We start from the raw sequence: 23,485 nt of genomic DNA on the forward strand, positions 1-23,485 counted from the left end.
ATGAAGTAAAAGGCCTTCCATCCCAACTGCCACTGTCCTTGCCTCAGAGGGAGAGAAGCACACACAGCTACATCATGCCTAGACCTGAGATTGAAGGCCCTCCTCCCACCATCTCAACTGCCACTGCCCTTCAATCAGAGGAAAAGAAGAGGCAGGCACAGCTCTTTCATGCCTGGGACTGACATAGAAGGCCCCCCATCTATCCCAACTGCCACTGCCCCTGCATCAGAGGGAGCGAAGACGAGGCAGGCACTACTCCATCTTATCTGGGCCTGAAGTAGAAGGCCTTCAATCCCAACTGCCACTGCCCTTGCCTCAGAGGGAGAGAAGAGACAGGCACAGCTCCATCATGCCTGGGCCTGATGTAGAAGGACTCCAATCCATCACAACTGCCACTGCCACTGTATCCGAGGGAAAGAAGACGAGGCAGGCACAATTTCATTATATCTGGGCCTGAAGTAGAAGGTCTTCCATCCCAACTGCCATTGTCCTTGCCTCAGAGGGAGAGATGTGGCAAGCACAGCTACATCATGCCTAGACCTGACATAAAAGGCCCTCCTCGAGCCATCCCAACTGCCACTGCCCTTGCCTCAGAGGAAAAGAAGAGGCAGGCACAGCTCTATCATGCCTGGGCCTAACATAGAAGGCCCCCTATCTATCCCAACTGCCACAGCCCTGGCCTTGGAGGGAGAGAAGAAGCAAGCACAGCTCCATCATGCCTCGTCCTGAAATATAAAGCTCTCCATATGCCCCAACTGCCACTGCCTCAGAGAAAGAGAAGAAGAGGCGAGCACAGCTCTATGACGTCTCAGCCTGAAATATAAGGCTTTCCATCCTCCATCCATCCCAACTGCCATTGCCCTTGTCTCAGAGAGAGAGAAAGAGGCAGGCACAACTCCATCATGTCTGGGCCTGAAGTAGAAGGCCTTCCATCCCAACTGCCACCACCCTTGCCTCAGAGGGAGAGATGAGGCAAGCACAGCTACATCATGCCTAGGCCTGGCATAGAAGGCCCTCCTCCAGCCATCCCAACTGTCACTGCCCTTGCCTCAAAGGGAGAGGAGAGGCAGGCACAGCTCCATCATGCCTGGATCTGAAATATAAGGCTCTCATCGTGCCAAGGTCTAAAGTAAAGGCCTTGAATCCACCCCAACTGCCACTGCCCTTGCCTCAAATGGAGAGAAAAGGTGGGCACGGCTCCATCATGCCTGGGCCCGATGTAGAAGGCCTTCCATCCATCCCAACTGCCACTACCCTTGCCTCCGAGGGAGAGAAGAGCCAGGCACAGCTCCATCATGCCTCAACCTGAAATATAAGGCTCTCTATCCAACTCAACTGCCACTGCCCTGGCCTCAGAGGGAGAAGCAGCAGCATTTGCTGACGTTAATCCCCTCCCACGCTGTCATTTCATTTCCCTTTAGTATCATGTCTTTACACTGTAATCCTGGAGGCAAGGAAGTGTATTTTTCTTCTTTTTAGTGACGGCGATGACACAATATAAATAAATGAAGATGATGGTGATGGTAACTGAAGTTCTAATGAGCCCAGCGTAGCTTCCTCTCACCTTCCGGTGTGCTTGGATAATTTCTCTGTCCACTCGGCAAACAAAAACAGAACCTCCATCGTGCTCCATTGAATAGAACTTTATCTTTTCTAAGGATACGGGTTCATCCAGCTTCAGCCTGAGAAGGAAGGGATACGGATAATATTCTGGCTTGTTCCAGCTCTGGCATTCAAGGTGGTTTAGCAATGTTAAAACAGATAGATATGTTTGCATTAATTGTTTATAAATGCGTAGATTGGTTGAGTTTGCTTGCTTTGTTTTCATTTTAGTAATTACTGTATATACTAGAGTATAAGCTGACCCAAATATAAGCCAAGGCACCTAATTGTACCACAAAAAACTGGGAAAATGTATTGATTTGAGTATAAGCCGAGGGTGGGAAATGCAGCAGCTATTGGCAAATGTCAAAATAAAAATAGTAACCAATAAAATTACATTAATTGAGGCATCAGGAGGTTAAATGTTCTTGAATAGTTACATAAAACTGTAATTTAAGTCTGTCCATCTCTGATTAAACCATAATAAAATAGAGTAAAATAATATATGTAATAACAATAATAGAGTAAAAAATAAATGTAATAATAAAATAGAATAAAATAACAAATGTAATAACAATAATAATAGAGTAAAATAATAACTGCAATAGTAAAATAAAATAATATAAATGTAATAACAATAATAAAATAATATATGTAATAATAAAATATTAAAGTAAAATAATTATTGTAATAATAATAATAGAGTAAAATAATAAATGTAATAATAGAGTAAAATAAATAATAATAAATGTAATAGAGTAAAATAGTAAATGTAATAATAATAATAGAGCAAAATAATAAATGTAATAATAATAGAATAAAATAGTGCAAATGTAATAATAATAGAGTAAAATAATAAATGTAATAATAAAAATAGAGTAAAACAATTACTGTAATAATAACAATAATAAAATAAAATGATGTAAATGTAATAACAATAATAGAGTAAAATATAAATGTAATAATAAAATATTAAAGTAAAATAATTAATGTAATAATAATAGAGTAAAATAATAAATGTAATAATAGAGCAAAATAAATAATAATAAATGTAATAGAGTAAAATAGTAAATGTAATAATAATAATAGAGTAAAATAATAAATGTAATAATAATAGAATAAAATAGTGTAAATGAAATAATAATAATAATAGAGTAAAATAATAAATGTAATAATAAAAATAGAGTAAAACAATAACTGTAATAATAACAATAATAAAATAAAATAATGTAAATGTAATAATAACAATAGAGTAAAATAATAAACATCATAATAAAGTAATAAATAATAAAAAGGAGAAAAAAATGTAAATGTAATAAAAGTAATAATAGAATAAAATAATAAATATAAAAAATAATAAGAGAAAAAACAATGTAAATGTAATAATAATAATAAATAGAGTTAAATAATAAATGTAATAATAATAATAATAGGGTAAAATAAATAACAATAATAAAGTAATAAATAATAATAAAGAGTAAAAATGCAAATGTAATAACAGTAATAATAGAATAAAATAATAAATATAATAATAAAAAATGAGTATACGGTAATAGAAACAGAAGAATTAGAAATTCAAAAGCATATCCCTTGCCAAAAAATACAGCTAATACCAGACAATGTAGCACGTGATTAAAAGCCCTTTCTCTGTGGACAGTGAGAGAAGATTTAGAATAAGACAGTTATAAGGGAGTGTGGTGGAAATGCCTTCCATGCCCCTCAATGGTCTAAAGGCTTGCATTCAGCCTGGTGCTCTCAAGGGACATCAGATTCAATTTTATATAGTGAACTTTGTCCTTGAGCAGCTCTTTGATAAACACTACTTCTTTATAACTATTTCTGCAGAATCATATGGTAGTAGTGGACTCCACAACAATGGAATTATTAGGTTCTTGTAGGTTTTTTCGGGCTATATGGCCATGTTCTAGAGGCATTCTCTCCTGACGTTTCGCCTGCATCTATGGCAAGAATCCTCAGAGGTAGTGAGGTCTGTTGGAATTAGGGCAATGGGTTTATATATCTGTGGAATGACTGGGGTGGGGCAAAGAGCTCTCTGCTGAAGCTGGGTGTGAATGTTTCAGCTGATTACCTTCATTAGCATTTGAAGGCTTGGCTTAGCCTGGGAAAATGTTCTGTTGAGAGGTGTTAAGATGTGCCTGGTTGTTTCCTCTCTGCTGTTTTGCTGTTCTAATTTTAGAGTTTTTTAATACTGGTAGCCAGACTTTGTTCATTTTCATGGTCTCTTCCTTTCTGTTGAAATTGTCCACATGCTTGTGGATTTCAATGGCTTCTCTGTGTAGTCTGACATGGTGGTTGTTGGAGTGGTCCAGCATTTCTGTGTTCTCAAATAATATGCTGTGTCCAGGCTGGTTCCTCAGGTGCTCTGCTATGGCTGACTTCTCTGGTTGAAGTGGTCTGCAGTGCCTTTCATGGTCCTTGATTCGTGTTTGGGCAATGCTGCGTTTGGTGGTCCCTCTGTAGACTTGTCCACAGCTGCATGGGATATGGTCGACTCCTGCAGAGGTGAGAGGATCCCTCTTGTCCTTTGCTGAACGTAGCATTGGTTGGATTTTCTTGGTGGGTCTGTAGATTGTTTGTATGTTGTGTTTCTCCATCAGCTTGCCATACATCAAGGGAACCACTGACTGCATAGGGAAGCTGATGAGGAAACACAACATACAAACAATCTACAAACCCACCAAAAAAATCCAACAAATGCTACGTTCAGCAAAGGACAAGAGGGATCCTCTCACCTCTGCAGGAGTCTACCGTATACCATGCAGCTGTGGACAAGTCTACATAGGGACCACCAAACGCAGCATTGCCCAGACATGAATCAAGGAACAGGAAAGGCACTGCAGACCACTTCAACCAGAGAAGTCAGCCATAGCAGAGCACCTGATGAACCAGCCAGGACACAGCATATTATTTGAGAACACAGAAATGCTGGACCACACCAACAACCACCATGTCAGACTACACAGAGAAGCCACTGAAATCCACAAGCATGTGGACAATTTCAACAGAAAGGAGGAGACCATGAAAATGAACAAAATCTGGCTAACAGTATTAAAAAAACTCTAAAATTACTAGAGCAAAACAGCAGAGAGGAAACAACCAGGTACATCTTAACACCTCTCAACAGAACATTTTCCCAGGCTCAGCCAGGCCTTCAAATGCTAATGAAGGTGGTCAGCTGAAATATTCACACCCAGCTTCAGCAGAGAGCTCTTTGCCCCACCCCAGCCATTCCACAGATATATAAACCCCTTTTTTCCCAGTTCCAGCAGACCTCACTACCTCTGAGGATGCTTGCCATAGGTGCAGGCGAAACATCAGGAGAAATGCCTCTAGAACATGGCCCTATAGCCCGAAAAAACCTACAAGAACCTAGTGATTCCAGCCATGAAAGCCTTCGACAATACAATGGAATTATTGTTCTAGCCTTGAGGATTTCATGATTCAGCAACAACAACAAAATCCAGAGGCCCTGAAAAGAGACACAAAAAATATCTCTGTTTCCCAGGGGATCGTGACTTGCTTTATGTATTACAATGCAACGAGAATCACTTACTTGGAGATGTTCGGTCCTGCCATGACCCTCAACATGGGCTCTAAGTCTTCTGCGTAGCGACACATTGGGCCGGTGCACATGAAATTTGACCGGACACCCAAGGCATTAGGGAACTGGCCTTCATTGGGAACCACACCTACGCAGACATACAAGCACACAAAAGCATGACTATGCATGAGAAATCCCATCTTTCTGGTCTTGTGTTAGTCCAGGACGGTTCGCAGCAAAGCAAATGGCAAAATTCAATGCCTCACAATATAAAATGCATTGCATAATTAAAATTAGCACTTAGCAATAGATTGAAACCAATCTATATAAATAAAAATGTAATGTTTGTTTGTGGGATTAACATAACTCAAAAACCACTGGGCAAATTGACACCAAATTTGGACACAAGACACCTATCAGGCCAACGAGTGACCATCACTCAAAAATTGATTTTGTCATTTGGGAGTTGTAGTTGCTGAGATTTATAGTTCACCAAAAATCAAAGAGCATTCTGACCTCCACCAATGATGGTATTGAACCAAACATGGCACACAGAACTCACATGACCAACAGACAATATTGGAAGGGTTTGGTGGGCATTGACCTTGAGTTTTGGAGTTGTAGTTCACCTGCATCCAGAAAGCACTGTGGACTCAAACAATAATGGATCTGGACCAAACTTGGCAAGAATACTCAATATGCTCAAGTGTGAACACTGGTGGAGTTTGGGGGAAATGGACCTTGACATTTGGGAGTTGTAGTTGCAGGGATTTATAGTTCACCTACAATCAAAGATCATTCTGAACCCACCAACTCAATATGCCCAAATGTTAACACTGGTTGAGTTTAGGGAAAATAGACCTTGACATTTGGGAGTTGTACTTACTGGGATTTATAGTTCACCTACAATCAAAGAGCATTCTAAATTCCACCAACGATAGAATTGGGCCAAACCCAATTCTTTGGGGGGGGGGGGGGGTTTGAGTGGAGGACATAAATTGGACTGTTAGGTGTCTTGTGTCCAAATTTGGTGTCAATTCCCCCAGTGGTTTTTGAGTTCTGATGGGATCACAAACGAACATTACATTTTTATTTATATAGATTGTATTTCCATATTACTTGTAAGCCGCTCTGAGTCCCCTTTGGGGTGAGAAGGGTGACATATAAATGCCGTAAATAGATTCTCTCTACCTGTGGTGGGTTTATGCCCAAAGATCCCATTGAAGAAAGCAGGCATCCGGATGCTGCCCCCAATATCTGCACCGACTCCAATCACGGAGCCAGCAGCGGCCAGGATGCATCCTTCTCCTCCTGAATCAACACAAACAACAGGCGGGCAGTTAAGCCAGAGAAAAACAATCAAGTAATGCACACTCCTGCCATTTGCAGAATTTATTCAGGAGTGAAACTAATACATACAGAGGCAATGAGAGTAAGCTGAGAGTGGCACCAATTACAAGAGAATGTGCAAGCGCTCACTACTTTTACTTGATGCCAGGCACTTGCAGATTCAGTCATCTATGCATATTTCACTTGCAAATTATTCTAGGTGGATCTTGAAATCTCCAATGCAATTATATGTCATAGAAATCAACTGGATTACAAGTCACTTGTTGTAAACAGCTAACATCAACTCTGTTTACACTGGTCTGTCCACCCAGACAGTTAACCCTCACATCAGACTGGATAAACCAGGACCGATTTCACTATATTGGTCCCAAACAGACGCCACCTGCTCACCTGAGCTGCCCCCCACGATGCACTCCAGGTCATAGGGATTGTTGGTTCGGCCGTAGACACGGTTGCTGGACTCATACCACATGCACAACTCGCTGCAGTTGGTCACACCCAAAGGGATGGTGCCGGCTTGCTTTAGCCGGGACACGACCACGGCATCAGAGACAGAAATTATATTGCGACGGTTAACCAGTCCAGAAGTATTGGGCAAGCCTACCATGGGAAGGAAAACAACATTTGAATCAACTGGTCAGAGTTTCCACAGGTGAAGAAGAATCAGAGAAGAAGTAGCTGTTTCCCAAACAATAACATGGTTCTATATAGTTAACAAAGCCTCCGACAAAGAAGCTCCTTTTCACAAGGTCCCTGCGAAAGTGGAGGGACTACTTTGCATTATCCTTCCCCAAAAGAACCACCTGGTTGTGTATTAAGGAACTAGCTGTACCCGCCACACATTGCTGTGGCCAATCTTCCCTCCCTCTTTCTCTCCTTCTTTCCCTCCTTCCCTTTTCTTCTTTCCTTCTCTCCTTCCTTCCTTCTCTACCTCTTTCCTTCCTCCCTTTTTCTTTTCCTTCCCTTTCTCTTTCTTCCTTCTCTGCCTCTTTCCTTCCTTCCTTTGCTTTTTAGTTCCATCCTTCCTTTTGTCTTTCCTTCCCTCCCTTTCTCTTTCTTTCTCTTCTTCCTTCGCTCCCTCTTTCCTTTTCTTTTTTTCTTTCCTTCTCTCCTTCCTTCTTTCTTTACCAATTTCTCTCCATCCCTTTTCTTTTCCTCTTTCTCTCCTTTCTTCCTTCTCTACCTCTTTCCTTCCTTCGCTCTTTGTTTCCTTCTCTCCTTCCTTCCTTCCTTCCTTCCTTCCTTCCTTCTTTTCCCCTTCCTTCCTTCCCTCCCTCTTCCTTCCATTTCTTCTGTATGTCATTTATATTTTCGTCATTTATCTTTTGGGGTTTTTTAAGTCCTTTCCACTGTTTTTTTTTTTGGGGGGGGGGGTATGAGTGATGGACACTCATTGGTCTGTTAGCGTTGCTGTAGCCAACCTTGCCTCCCTTTTCCCCTCTCACCTTCCTTCCTTCCCTCCCTCCCTCCTTCCTTCCTTCCCTCTTTCCTTCGTTCCTTTTTTTCTTTCCTTCTCTTTCCACCCTCCCTCCCGCCTTTTCTTTACCTTCTTTCTCTCCTTTCCTTCCTTCTCTACCTCTTTCCTTCCTTCTCTCTTTGCTTCCTTTCCTTCTTTCGCTCCCTCTTTCTTTTCTTTCTTTCTTTCTTTCTTTTTTCTCCCCTTCCCTCTCTCTTTCTTCCTTTTTTCTGTATTGTCATTTAGCTTTTCGTCATTTAGCTTTTTCGGGCTTTTAAATCCCTTGTGCTGTGTTTTTCAGTGATTTTATGAGTGAAGGACATACATCGGTTTGTCAGGTGTGTTATGTCCAAATTTGGTGTAAATTCCTCCAGTGGTTTTTGAGTTCTGTTAATCCCACAAACGAACATTCCATTTTTATTTATATAGATGGGTAAAGGTGAATACCCCAAATGACCCACCATTCAGTTCAAAGGCCTCTTTGATGGTGACCGGGACCCCCAGGAAGGGAAACTTCTCTCCCAGCGCATCTTCGTCATCGTGCCCTTCAGAGAGCAGCTTGTCAACCTCATGAGCCTCTTGAAGAGCTGCCTCAAACCTGAGAGCAATGGAAAGACAGAAAGTAAATGTTCTATCTCTAGCTGGCCATCTATCGGGAGAGCTTTGAATGCAATTTTCCTGCTTCTTGACAGAATGGGATTGGACTGGATGATGTAACAACAATGGTTTCAATAGTAAAGAACAATTCAAAACAAAAATAAAAATAATTCCACAATTATTTTAGTATTGTTTCACAAACCAAACTGGGTTCTAATTGTGACTATACTATAACTCTTAAGCAAGGTCTACATAAATGTTCAAAGGAAAATAGTACACATGTCCACTAATTGTAAATACAACAAAAAGAATCCCGGGTATATTATTCTTGTTTCGGGAATCCTTCTTCAGGTTGTAAGTAGTCTTTTGGCGTATATTTTCTTCATATATACCGTGGACGCAATCTCTCAGTCCTGCTCAAGTTCTAAGTTGTAGCGTATATTATCCTGTGGCTCAAATCAAGCTCTATTGGATCTTTTTTTCTTGCAAGTACTGTGTCTTTAAGTGTGCACGCAATGTCTCAGTCCTGCTCAAGTTCTAAGTTGTAGCAACTCTATGACTCTAACAATGGCTTCAAACTACAAGAGAGGAGATTCCATCTGAACATGAGGAAGAACTTCCTGAGTGTGAGAGCCGTTCAGCAGTGGAACTCTCTGCCTCGGAGTGTGGTGGAGGCTCCTTCTTTGGAAGCGTTTAAGCAGAGGCTGGATGGCCATCTGTCAGGGGTGATTTGAATGCAATATTCCTGCTTCTTGGCAGTGGGTTGGACTGGATGGCCATGAGGTCTCTTCCATCTCTTTGATTCTATGACCTCACACAGTTTCAACCAATTTGGCATAGTTTGTGGCCACAGAAACAACATTTCTGGAGTATAACAACTACTTTCCAAGTAAGTACCGCACAATTAAATGGAGCAGGCCTGAGGGGGAAATCAATGGAGCTTCCTTAAACAGAAGCAATCCAGTTGTGGTCATTAGATATTTGGGAGAAACAATGGGAGATTGTTTGCGAACTTTCCCAGGGACATCTGAAAGGTCACTGCTGAAGGCAAGGAGCAATACGAGAAGGCATGCACAAGGTCAGCGAAAAGGCAAGCAAGTCCAAAAAGTACTTGGAGACTGAGCAGAGCGCCCTTGGTTTAGAATGAGGCAAGTTACAAATTAGTTATTTTGATTGTGGTGTGCAGCAAGTCATAATCACACAGAAGAACTGATTAGAAATACAAATGGCTGGGAAAGTAGCCTCAAGCCTTGGGATAGGATTGAAAGGAAAGTAGAGCAGCAGGCCTGCCTACCTTTTTCTTCCCTAACCCTCACGCACAACAACCTGTCAGACATTTCACTGTGTACGACTAACACCGCTATCCACATTTGGGTTTGATAAGACTCACCTGTCTCTGACAACAGCATTGATCAATGGGTTGACCTGCTTAATCCTTGCAATGTACGTTTCAATGACTTCCACACATGACACCTGCAAGAGATCAGATAGCGGTGTTTACATGAAATGATTAATTTGCATATCATAATCACTCTCTGAGAAGCACTTTCGCTGATTTGCTTGATTTACACTCCACCTGTCTTCCGAGGTTTGGATGCAAGTTGGCTTTAGTTACAATCATTCGAATAAGAACACAATTATACACACACAATCATCCACTGAAGAGGAGCTTCCGGGGGTGTAGTGCATTCAACCCTTACGCCCGCAGGACTGAAGACTGACAGGCCGGAGGTTCAAATCCAGAGAGAGTGTGGATGAGCTCCCTCTGTCAGCTCCGGCTCCCCATGCATGGACATGAGAGAAGCCTCCAACAAGGATGGTATTGGGTTGTAGGTTTCTCCGGGCTATATGGCCATGTTCTGGAGGCATTTTTTCTCCTGACGTTTCGCCTGCATCTATGGCAAGCATCCTCAGAGGTAGTGAGGTCTGTTGAAATTAGGACAATGGGTTTATATATCTGTGGAATGGCTGGGGTGGGGCAAAGAGCTCTTCTCTGCTGGAGCTAGGTGTGAATGTTTCAATTGACCACCTTCATTAGCATTTGAAGGCCTGGCTGAGCCTGGGAAAATCTTTTGTTGAGAGGTGTTAAGATGTGCCTGGTTGTTTCCTCTCTGCTGTTTTGCTGTTGTAATTTTAGTGTTTTTTAATACTGGTAGCCAGATTTTGTTCATTTTCATGGTCTCTTCCTTTCTGTTGAAATTGTCCACATGCTTGTGGATTTCAATGGCTTCTCTGTGTAGTCTGACATGGTGGTTGTTGGAGTGGTCCAGTATTTCTGTGTTCTCAAATAATATGCTGTGTCCAGGCTGGTTCATTAGGTGCTCTGCTATAGCTGACTTCTTTGGTTGAACCACCATGTCAGACTACACAGAGAAGCCATTGAAATCCACAAGCATGTGAACAATTTCAACAGAAAGAAAGAGACCATGAAAAAGAACAAAATCTGGCTACCAGTATTAAAAAACTCTAAAATTACAACAGCAAAACAGCAGAGAGGAAACAACCAGGCACATCTTATCACCTCTCAACAAAAGATTTTCCCAGGCTCAGCCAGGCCTTCAAATGCTAATGAAGGTGGTCAGTTGAAACATTCACACCTAGCTCCAGCAGAGAAGAGTCCTTTGTCCCACCCTGGTCATTCCACAGATATATAAACCCTTTTTCCTAGTTCCAACAGACCTCACTACCTCTGAGGATGTTTGCCATGCAGGCGAAATGTCAGGAGAAAAATTGCCTCCAGAACATGGCCATATAGCCCGGAAAAACCTACAACAACCCAGTGATTCCGGCCATGAAAGCCTTCGACAATACAAGGATGGTATTTATTTATATATTACCACCTGCTGCAATGCAATCTGAGCCCTGCCACATGCTCAATGCCTCCTTGCAGCAACACCAGAGGCACTCCAAGTGGCCAGATACTGGTCAAAGGACATTTAATCAACTACCAAGCTTGCAAACTCTGTATTTTGTCTGTTTGTTTGTTTGTTAAAAAATGCAACGCAAGTGTTTGGTCTGCTCCTGACACGATAAATAAAATAAATTTATTTATTTAATTACGAAATTTATATGCCGCCCTTCTCACCCCGAAGGGGATTCAGAGCAGCATATATATTACATACAATATATTATATTATTAGCATAGTACAATATTAGCATTAAACATTGCTATATTGCACCATACCACTATATCGTAATATTATTAGTAATTTTGCATGTAATATAAATATATAATTATAATATCATATTGTTATTCTTATTATATTGCATTACATCATACATGGTAAAACATCAAAACATCTCAGCATCTCCTGCAGTTTCTCAAGTCGCTCCTGACACGAAAAAAAAATCCAATAAAGAGTGTGAGAAAGATTGTATGTGTCTCACTGCTATAAAATCCAGTTCAGGTCTGAAACTGCATTATATGACAGTGTAACTCCAGTCAATGGAAACAATGTTTGCATGCCAGCTGATCTTCCACAGCCCTTCATTGATTTATCTTCCATGCTCTTTTCTCTTCCTGTGCCTTGTTTTTTACTTACTCACTAGCCGTTCCCTGCCACACGTTGCTGTGGCCCAGTCTGTATATATGTGTTTTGTGTGTGTATGTATTTGTATATGTGTATATTTCTGGTTTTGCGCATGTGCTGTAGCATCTTTTTGCTTTATTGGGTTTATAAGTCCCTTCTGCTGTGTTTTTCAGTGTTTTTATGAGTGATGGTCACTCGTTGGCCTGATAGGTGTCTTGTGTCCAAATTTGGTGTCAATTCGTCCAGTGGTTTTTGAGTTATGTTAATCCCACAAATAAACATTACATTTTTTTATTTATATAGATTATTAATTATTACTTGATAACACTACATGCGTTGCTGTGGCTCACATAAGAGTTCTGTGTGGGAGGTTTGGCCCAATTCTATCGTTGGTAGGGTTCAGAATGCTCTGTGATTGTAGGTGAACTATAAATCCCAGCGACTACAACTCCTAAATGTCTAGATTCTATATTCCCCAAACTCTACCAGTGTTCACATTTGGACATATTGAGTATTCGTGTATAGTTTGGTCCAGATCCATCAGTGTTTAAGTGCACAGTGATCTCTGGGTGTAGGTGAACTACAACTCCAAAACCAAAGGACACTGCCCACCAAACCCTTCCAGTATTTTCTGTTGGTCATGGGAGTTCTGTGTGCCAAGTTTGGTTCAATTCCATCATTGGTGGGGGTCAGAATGCTCTTTGATTGTAGGTGAACTATAAATCCCAGCAACTACAACTCCCAAATGTCAAAATCAATTTTTGTGAGTGAAGGACATACATTGGGTTCAGTTCTTGTGGGCTTTTTCGGGCTATATGGCCATGTTCTAGAGGCATTTCTCCTGACGTTTCACCTGCATCTATGGCAAGCATCCTCAGAGGTGAGGTCTGCTGGAGCCGGGGGAAAAAGGGTTTATATATCTGTGGAATGACCAGGGTGAGACAAAAGGCTTTTGTAAGTTGGGCTAGGTGTGAATCTTTCAACTGACCACCTTGATTAGCATACAATGGGCTGACTGTGCCTGGAGCAAACTCTTCTTGAAAGGTGATTAGTAGGCCTGGGTAACAACGGAAAAATTTGTTTCTAAAATCGATTTGTATTTGGGGGGTTTTTTTGTTTCGATATTTAAAATAATTACAAAATTTTCCTTTTAAAAAGTTCGATATTTACGAAATTTCGTAAATGGTAAAAAATTAACGAATTGATTTCCGAAACAACGAATCGATTCGTTAATGGCGGACGCGACCGCGAAATACACTAAAAAACCTCCAAAACCTTCTGAAGCTTCCCTCTCCCTCTGTTGTTGACTGTTGGTGTGATATTATAATTTTTTTTCACTAATTAAACCATAAAACTGGCCCAGACATGCGGAAATAATAACGAAACGACCTCAAAACAATAACAAAACGAATACAATATCGAAATACGAAGCATTTACAAAACGTTTTTGAAAATTCGTTTTTTTAAATAATTGCTCCAGAATGGTTCGTTATCGTTTTGTAATTGAAAAAAATAACGAATTATTAACGAATTACGAATTAACGAAACGAAACCGCCCAGCCCTAGTGATTAGATGTCCCTGCCTGTTTTTCTCTCTGCTGTTTTTGCTGTTGCAATTTTAGAGTGTTTTAATACTGGTAGCCAGATTTTGTTCATTTTCATGGTTTCTTCCTTTCTGTTGAAATTGTCCACGTTTGTGGATTTCAATGGCTTCTCTTATTTGAGAACACAGAAATGCTGGACCACTCTCACAACCACCATGTCAGGCTACACAGAGATGCCATTGAGAAGGCTACACAGAGAAGCCTCCCTCCCTTTTTCTTCCCTTTTTTTCTGTATTGTCATTTAGCTTTTCATCATTTAGCTTTTTGGGGGCTTTTTACGTCCCTTCTGCTGTGTTTTTCAGTGTTGTTGTGAGTGAAGGACATACATTGGCCTGATAGGTGTCTTGTGTCCAAATTTGGTGTCAATTCCCCCAGTGGTTTTTAAATTCTGTTAATCCTACATACAAACATTACATTTTTATTTATATAGATGTGCATCAATACACTAAGAAAATTGACCTTTTGTACTATGACACCATAAGACTGTTTTGTACTCTGACACCATAACAGTATGACTCTAAGAATATCTATCCATCTATCCATCTATCCATCCATCTATCTATCTATCTATCTATCTATCCATCCATCCATCCATCCATCCATCTATCTATTCTCTACACATAATAAAAGTGAAAATGTGTATGTAGCGGAGATGTCCACTTACACAGACAGCCTCCTGCCTCCACAAACAGCTTTAACCCACAGTGCTAAAGAACCACCAAAAGCCCTCCCTCAAAAGGACATTTCAGTTTATAGTGAGCGGCATGAACAGTACCCCAACCCCTGCCAAACACGATACTGCCCACCACCCGAGGAATGCATTCATTCAGGGACAATTTATCCTAGATTTTACGTGTTTCCTCCACCACAGACATCCCAGTCTTACTCTCTCCATTGGTGTGGAATTTGCATAATCCAGAAGAAGCCCTCAAAAGGACACTGCAGGTTATAGCAAGCGCCATGAACATGTAGCCCAACCCTTGCCGGTGTCCTCCCCAAACACCATACTGCCCACCCAAAGAATGCTTTCATTCTGGGACAATTTCATCTTAGATTTTATGTGTTTCCTCCACCACAGACATCCTAGTCTAACTCTCTCCACTGGTGCAGAATTTGCATAAGCCTACAGAAACCGCCCCTCAAAAGGACATTGCAGGTTATAGCATGAACATGTAACAAACCCCTGCCAATGTCCTCCCCAAACACCATACTGCCCACCACCCAAGGAATGCTTTTATTTGGAGACAAATTCATCCTAGATGTTGTTTTTCCTCCAGAATGGACTTCCCAGACTTCCTTACTCTTTCCATTGCTATGGAATTTGCATGCCTCCGCCTACTGCCTCTCTCTTAGCCCTTTCCTATGGCACAGAGCAAACAGGAATTTATTTGGGAAGAATTCACCATGATTTATAGGAGTGGTAGTTCACCTACATCCAGAAAGCACTGTGAACCCAATCAACGATGGATCTGGATCAAACTTGCCATGGGTGATGGGACTTGCAGTACCTCCACTCACTTCCTGAGACCACTGCACCCCCTACGAATGACAAACGTGGACCAAACTTGGCACAGAGATCCCACATGTCCCATTATACGTCCTGGTGAGGTTTGGGGGAGGATGAGCCACAGACAATGGGATCTGCAGTACATATTACCCAACACCCCAAAACAATGGGTTTTTCAAGTCGCCCGGGCATCACTGAGTCCCCAAACGAGTAATAAAATAAATGCTGCCCTTCAAAGCACAAGATGCCACCTAAATCTATGGTTTAAAAATAACTTCAGAAGCAATTGCAACACCCAATGACAAAGCACTCCCTGAAAGAATGGGAAAGTGGATGTTGACATAGAAGAAGTGACCATGGAAGTCCAAAGGGCTGTGAGAACATGTGTTTCCATCGACCAATTAGAAATGCCGTCAGTGAGACCTTCAGGGTTTCGGAGGAGTTGTTGACGTCGTCCTGATAAATCTTTGAAACTGTTACAAGTCGCCGCAACACTTTCTGCATTTCCCTGTTGTTGGGTCATTACTATCCTCCTGGTAGATAACATGTTTCCGAAGTCAAGGAGAAACATCACGCTACTTGGTTTTGAAACAAACATTAAGCACCACATTTTTAGCAGCCAGTATTTCCCAGCTCTGGACTTTTTCATACAGAGGCTAAAGGTTTGCGGAAGAGCAGTATATATACCATCTCAGGTGACTAGAAGCACCTGCACTTTGCTCTGTAAAGATGCCGGAGATTAGCAGCCCTTCTCATCCTTATGAAAGTGGGTTGGGGAGACTGAGCGGGCTACAAACTAGATCTCTTCACCGAATGTTTACAAACACCAGGGAATGGCGACAAGAGTCAAGAGAGGAAAGCTGTTGATCTCATGGTGGAATACCCATAACCTCCTGCATCTGGATTGAAAACATAGATCAACAAACACATTTCTGTGTCATAAACTAAAACGTAAAGCATTTTACTCCAGGATCTGAAATAGTTAAGATGTTGACACTAGATCAGTGTTTCTCAACCTGGGGGTTGGGACCCCTGGGGGGGGGGTCACGAGGGGTTTCAAAGGGGTCACTAGACCATCAGAAAACACGTATTGTGTTGTTTGGGTTCACAGTGCTATCTGGATGTAGGGGAACTACATCTCTCCTAAATCACTGTCAATTCATCCCAAATCCTTCCAAGATTTTCTGTTGGTCATGGGGGTTCTGTGTGGGAAGTTTGGCCCAATTCTATCATTGGTGGGGTTCAGAATGCTCTTTGGTTGTAGGTGAACTATAAATCCCAGCAACTACAATTCCCAAATGTCAAGGTCTATGGACCAGTCCACGCCAAAGCTCCCTATCGGTCGTCACCGCCCCCAGCTCCTTCAAGGTCAACCCAGTCACTTCAAGGATATTTATATTATACTAGCCATCCCCTGCCATGCGTTGCTGTGGCCCACATGGGGGTTCTGTGTGGGAGGTTTGGCCCAATTCTATCGTTGGTGGGGTTCAGCATGCTCTGTGATTGTAGGTGAACTATAAATCCCAGCAACTACAACTCCCAAATGTCAAGACTCTATTTTCCCCAAACTCCACCAGTGTTCACATTTGGGCATATTGAGTATTCGTGTAGAGTTTGGTCCAGATCCGTCATTGTTTGAGTCTACAGTGATCTCTGGATGTAGGTTTCTCCAAAACCAAAGGACACTGCCCACCAAACCCTTCCAGTATTTTCTGTTAGTTATGGGAGTTCTGAGTGCCAAGTTTGGTTCGATTTCATCGTTGGTGGAGTTCAGAATGCTCTTTGATTGTGGGTGAACTATAAATCCTAGCAACTACAACTCCCAAATGACAAAATCAATTTTTTTGAGTGAAGGACATTCATTGGATTATTAGGTGTCCTGTGTCCAAATTTGGTGTCAATTCATCCAGTGGTTTTTGAGTTCTGTTAATCCCACAAACGAACATTACATTTTTATTTATATAGATTTGCAAGATGATCACTAGGGCCTCTTCCTTTTCTGAACCCAGCTCACACACCTGGCATTTCCTGCTCCGTATACATATGGCAAACGTCATCGCTATAAAATAATGGGCGACATTTTGCTTTCGTTGGAAATTAAAATAATAATGGTCTTGTGGCTAAAGGGATCCTGGAAACTGGAATAGTTAGGCATTATTATTACCAGATCTGTTTAACTTGTGTATGTATCACGCAGGAAGCTGAATTAGTGTGAAGCCAAGGATGCACAAACACTGGAGGAAAGGAAGGATGCTAGACGGCACCTGATTACAGTGCTTGGAGAAAACAATAACAAAGGGTGCATTTACACCAGTGTTTCTCAAACTTTGGTCCTCCAGATGCATTCATTCTACAGCACAAATGCAGCCAAAGACTCAACGTGGCTATTGTGGAAAGTAGGCTTGGGCAATCCAGTTCGTTAATTTCGTTATTCATTATTAATTCGTATTTAAATTAGCTTACGATCCAATATTAAGCCATGCAGGAATAGTGTGAGGAGTAATTAAGAATCGAAACAATTTTTCCAATTTTCGTAATTATTTCGTAATTATTTCATAATTATTTCGTAATTATTTTCGTATGTCTGGTGCAAGTTTTACAATCTCACATTTGCCCCACTTCCGGTCCCTTTGCTCTGCTGCTTCCCTCCTCTTTCCTCATGCTTCTTCTTGCCTCACTCTGGGCTGCACTGGGCTACCTTCCTTCCTTCCTTCCTTCCTTCCTTCCTTCCTTCCTTCCAGCTGGCAAATCCCACATTCCCCCCTCCCTCCTCTTTCTCCTGCCATCCTTCTTGCACAAAATTTCTCATTACTTTATTTTTCATACCCTCACTCTATGCCACAGGAATGCGTTGCCAGGTACAGCTAGTATAAAATATAATATAATATAATATAATATAAAATACAATTATAATATAAGATAATATAATATTATAATAATATAATATATATTATATATTATATAATATAATATTATTATAATACTATTATATTATAGTATTGTATATTATATTATATTATATTATATTATTTTATATTACTATATTATTATTAAATTATAATATAATTGTATATTATAATATAATATAATATAATAATAATATAATATAATATATAATATAATATATTATAATAATATAATATAAAATAATATAATATTATAATAATATAATAATATAATATAATATACAATAATATAATATTATAATGCCACTCTATGCCACAGGAATGCGTTGCCAGGTACAGCTAGTATAAAATATAATATAATATATATAATATAATATAATAATATAAAATATAATATAATATATAATATAAAATACAATTATAATATATAATAATATTATTATAATATAATATATATTATATTATATTATATTATTATAATACTATTATATTATAGTATTGTATATTATATTATATTATATTATTTTATATTACTATATTATTATTATATTATAATTGTATATTATAATATAATATAATAATATTATTATATAAAGTAATATAATATAATAATATATAATATATAATATAATATATTATAATAATATAATATACAATAATATAATATGTATATAATAATATAATATACAATAATATAATATACAATAATATAATATTATAATAATATAATATAGTTGTTGGTTTTATCACACCAACAGTCAACAACAGAGGGAGAGGGAAGCTTCAGAAGTTCACCCTGTCCCATTTGGAGGTTTTTTTTAGCATATTGCGCAATTGCGTCCACAATTAACGAATCGATTCGTAATTTTACGAAATTTCGTATATTTCGAAATTTTTAAAAGGAAAATTTCGGAATTCTTTAAAAAAAAACGAAACGCAAGGGCCCCCCAAAAACAAAACGAGTTTAGAACCAAATTTTTCCGTGGTTACCCAAGCCTAGTGGAAAGTCATGGAAGAAAATGCAAAAACCAGGGGTAAAAGTCAATTTGCTGGCAGCTAACAACAACAAAGTTTGAGAAAAGCAGGGGAAAGGGCCTTCTTTCCTAACCAAGCGAGAAACAGGTAGACCTAAGGCACTTGCCAGAAAGTGTCATCATTTCTGAAACTGCCTAAACAGGTACCTGAGAGTGACACCCTGCAATTCAGCCTGACTTTACAGTCCTTGCGCCTTGTTCCTTAATCCCAGATTAGGCCGGAGGGGAAGGGCAGGCTATTTATGATCCCTGAGGCTAGCAGCCGTTCTCTCTCTCTCTCTCTCTCTCTCCTGGCACAGGCTGGGCACCTGCTCCTGGCATGCTCACTTTTTAGGGAACAGGAAAAACCCCAAATCAAGATTCAATTCATTTTAGGGGCCTGGCACTGCGTCCACGTGCACCCCAAATCCTCTGGGGCAACATGAGAGGCTCGGAGGGGGCAGAGATTATTTTTAGGGTGGCATCATTAGCGTGGTATTATTCAGCAGCATTATTAGGGTGACATTATTCTGTGGCATCATCAAGGTGGTATTATTAGACTAGCATAATTAAGGTGGTATTGCTAAAATAGCATAATTAAGTTGGCATTCTTAGGATAGCATCCTTAAGGTGGTATTATTAGGATGGCATCTTTAAGGTTACCACTTTAAAGATAGCATCCTAATTTATTTATTTATTTCATGTCAGGAGCGACCTGAGAAACTGCAAGTCGCTCCTGTTGTGAGAGTATTGGCCGTCTGCAAGGACGTTGCCCAGGGGACGCCCGGATGTTGTGATGTTTTATCATCCTTGTGAGAGGCTTCTCTCATGTCCCCGCATGAGGAGCTGGAGCTAGTAGAGGGAGCTCATCTGCCTCTCCCCAGATTCGAACCTGTGACCTGTCAGTCTTCAGTCCTGCCGGCACAGGGGTTTAACCCACTGCGCCACCGGGGGCTCCAGGCATCCTAATAATACCACCTTAATTATGCTATTCTAATAATACCACCTTTGTTGTAGGTTTTTTCGGGCTATATGGCCATGGTCTAGAGGCATTCTCTCCTGACGTTTCGCCTGCATCAATGGCAAGCATCCTCACAACCTCTGAGAATGCTTGCCATAGATGCAGGCAAAACGTCAGGAGAGAATGCCTCTAGACTATGGCCATATAGCCCGAAAAAACCTACAATAACCCAGTGATTCCGGCCATGAAAGCCTTTGACAATACAATACCACCTTAATTTTTCTATTATTAGGGTGGTATCCTTAAGGTGGTATTATTAGGATAGCATTATTAGGGTGGCATCCATAAGGTGGTATTATTAGAATAGCGATACTAGGGTGGCATCCTTAAGGTGATATTATTAGGATAGCATCATTAAGATGGTATTATTAGGATAGCATTATTTGGGTGGCATCCTTAAGGTGGTATTATTAGGATAGCATTATTAGGGAGGCATCCTTAAGGTGTCATTATTAGGATGGCATCCATAAGGTGGTATTATTAGGATAATATTAGGGTGACATCCTTACAGTGATATTATTAGGATAGTATCATTAAGATTAGGATTACATTATTAGACTGGCATCCTAAAGGTAGCATTATTAGGATAGCATTCTTAAGGTGGTATTATTGGGATATCATTATTAAGATTGCATCCTTAAGGTGGCATTCTAGGATAGCATCATTAAGATGGTATTATTAGGATGGCATTACTAGGGTGGTGTTATTAGGATAGCATCATTAAGATGGCATTATTAGGATGGCATTACTAGGGTGGCGTTATTAGGATAGCATCATTAAGATGGTATTATTAGGATATTATTATTAGAATGGCATCCTTAAGGTAGAATTATTAGGATAGCGTTATTAAGGTGGTATTATTAGGATAATAATATTAGGGTAGCATTATTAGGATAGTATCATTAAGATGGTATTATTAGGATAGCATTATTAGCATGGCATTATTAGGATGGAATTATTAGGATGGCATCCTTAGGGTGGCATTATCAGGATAGCATCATTAAGATGGTATTATTAGGATAGCATCATTAGGGTAGCATTATTAGGATGGTATCATTAAGATGGTATTTATTTATTTACGACATGTATATGCTGCCCTTCTCACCCTGAAGGGAACTCAGAGTGGCTTACAAGGTATATATTACATACAGCATTATTAGGATAGCATTATTAAGGTGGTATTATTAGGATAGCATCATTAAGGTGGCATCCTTAAGGTGGTATTATTAGGATAGCATTATTGGGATGTCATCCTTAAGGTGGCATTATTAGGATAGCATTATTGGGATGTCATCCTTAAGGTGGTATTATTAGGATAGCATTATTGGGATGTCATCCTTAAGGTGGCATTATTAGGATAGCATCATTAAGATGGTATTATTAGAATAGCATTATTAGGGTGGCATTATTAGGATAGCATCATTAAGATGGCATTATTATGATTATTATTAGGCTGGCATCCTTAAGGTGGTGTGCTTAGGTGGCATTGTAAAGTGGTATGATTTGAGAGGCATTATTAGGATGGAACTATTAGGGTGGAATTATAAAGTGGAATTATTAGGATGGCAATATAAGATGGCAGTATTCAGGTGGCATTACTGGGGTAGTATGTCTGAGTAGAATGATAAAGTGGCATTATTGGGGTAGGTGGTATTGTTAGGACAGCATTCTCAAGGTGATATTGTTAGGATAGCATTCTTAAGGTGGTATTCTTAGGATAGCATCCTTAAGGTGGTATTCTTAGGATGGTATTTTTAAGGTGGTATTATTAGGATAGCATCCTTAAGGTGGTATTGTTAGGATAGCATTCTCAAGGTGGTATTGTTAGGATGGCATTCTCAAGGTGGTATTCTTAGGATAACGTTCTTAAGGTGGTATTGTTAGGATAGCATTCTTAAGGTGGTATTATTAAGGTGGTATTGTTAGGATAGCATTCTTAAGGTGGTATTGTTAGGACACCATTCTCAAGGTGGTATTGTTAGGATAGCATTCTTAAGGTGGTATTGTTAGGATAGCATCCTTAAGGTGGCATTGTTAGGATAGTATATTTAAGGTGGTATTGTTAGGATAGCATTCTCAAGGTGGTATTCTTAGGATAGCATTCTTAAGGTGGTATTCTTAGGATAGCATTCTTAAGGTGGTATTGTTAGGACAGCATTCTCAAGGTGGTATTGTTAGGATAGCATTCTTAAGGTGGTATTGTTAGGACAGCATTCTCAAGGTGGTATTGTTAGGATAACATTCTTAAGGTGGTATTGTTAGGATAGCATTCTCAAGGCGGTATTCTTAGGATAGCATTCTTAAGGTGGTATTGTTAGGATAGCATTCTTAAAGTGGCATTCTTAAGGTGGTATTATTAGGATAGCATTCTTAAGGTGGTATTCTTAAGGTGGTATTATTAGGATAGATTCTTAAGGTGGCCTTCTTAGTGTTCTGCAGGAACTACGGTGAGGCCAGCAGGACGAGGCACGCCCCCAACCCACTCAGAGCGCGAACCCCCCTCCCGGCTCCCTTGGGAACTACAAATCCCACCGGCCCACCTCCTTGCGGCGGATCCTGCGGGCCAGCTCCCGGGCGGAGAGGAAGAGGAGCGGGTGCTGGGTCGGCGGGACCACGCGGCGGACTCTGCAGGGCGTGGTGGGCGTGGGGGGCGCTTGGGTTGCCTTGGAGGGCGGAGGCGAGGCCGAGGCGGAGGCCAGCGAGGCGAGGGCGGCGGAGGCATGCGAGACCAGGCTGACCAGGCCCAGGTAGGCGAAGGAGAAGAGCCGCAGCGCCAGGACCAGCACGCGCTCCACCCGCGACAGCGCCATCGCCCTCCTGCTGCGCACCAGGGACTGAGCCACACTCCGCGGGGAAGGAGCGGGTGGAAGGGGCGGGGGCGGGGCCAGCGCCTTCTCTTCCTGGAGAGGGCGTGGCCTCCTCTTGCCCCGCCCCTCGAAGCCAGTCCCTCTTCGGGGGGCGTGGCTTCGCTGCCACACCCCCTCCAGGTAGAGCAAGAGATGTTAGGATAATTTGTGAAATTATACTATAATATATTGCATATACACCTATAATACTCATAGCATTATAATGTAATACAATCTAATAGTGATAATAATACAATATAATCATTATCTATTTCATATTACATGTAATATTTATTTATTTATTTATTTATTTAGTACACTTGTATACCGCTAATATCTCAGCCTAAAACGGCGACTTATTGCGGTTTACAACATTTAAAAACAACAATATTCCAATTAAAAATATAAAACACATACATATACAATACACAGTATTGGGCCACCAATACAGACCAATGCATCTCTTCAATTAAAATCATAATCGAATTTCG

The 23,485-nt window shown here is 40.5% G+C and overlaps 1 protein-coding gene across 1 annotated transcript in view; it reads right to left on the reverse strand.

Moving 5' to 3' along the window:
• The window catches only part of FAAH2 (fatty acid amide hydrolase 2), a 34,238-nt gene extending 11,199 nt beyond the window's left edge, over nucleotides 1–23,039 (reverse strand). Inside the window, exons 1-7 of the mRNA XM_060756319.2 lie at nucleotides 22,689–23,039; nucleotides 9,958–10,040; nucleotides 8,432–8,568; nucleotides 6,905–7,114; nucleotides 6,356–6,475; nucleotides 5,177–5,312; nucleotides 1,565–1,682 (exon numbers count right to left, since the gene is read on the reverse strand). Of these exons, the coding sequence (XP_060612302.2) occupies nucleotides 1,565–1,682; nucleotides 5,177–5,312; nucleotides 6,356–6,475; nucleotides 6,905–7,114; nucleotides 8,432–8,568; nucleotides 9,958–10,040; nucleotides 22,689–22,958 (1,074 nt within the window). The 5' untranslated portion in view covers nucleotides 22,959–23,039. The remainder of the gene's footprint in view (nucleotides 1–1,564; nucleotides 1,683–5,176; nucleotides 5,313–6,355; nucleotides 6,476–6,904; nucleotides 7,115–8,431; nucleotides 8,569–9,957; nucleotides 10,041–22,688) is intronic.
• Nucleotides 23,040–23,485: the final 446 nt, after the last annotated feature.

Source organism: Anolis sagrei, chromosome 10 (genome assembly GCF_037176765.1).
Source record: "Anolis sagrei isolate rAnoSag1 chromosome 10, rAnoSag1.mat, whole genome shotgun sequence".
NCBI classification, from domain to species: Eukaryota; Metazoa; Chordata; class Lepidosauria; order Squamata; family Dactyloidae; genus Anolis; species Anolis sagrei.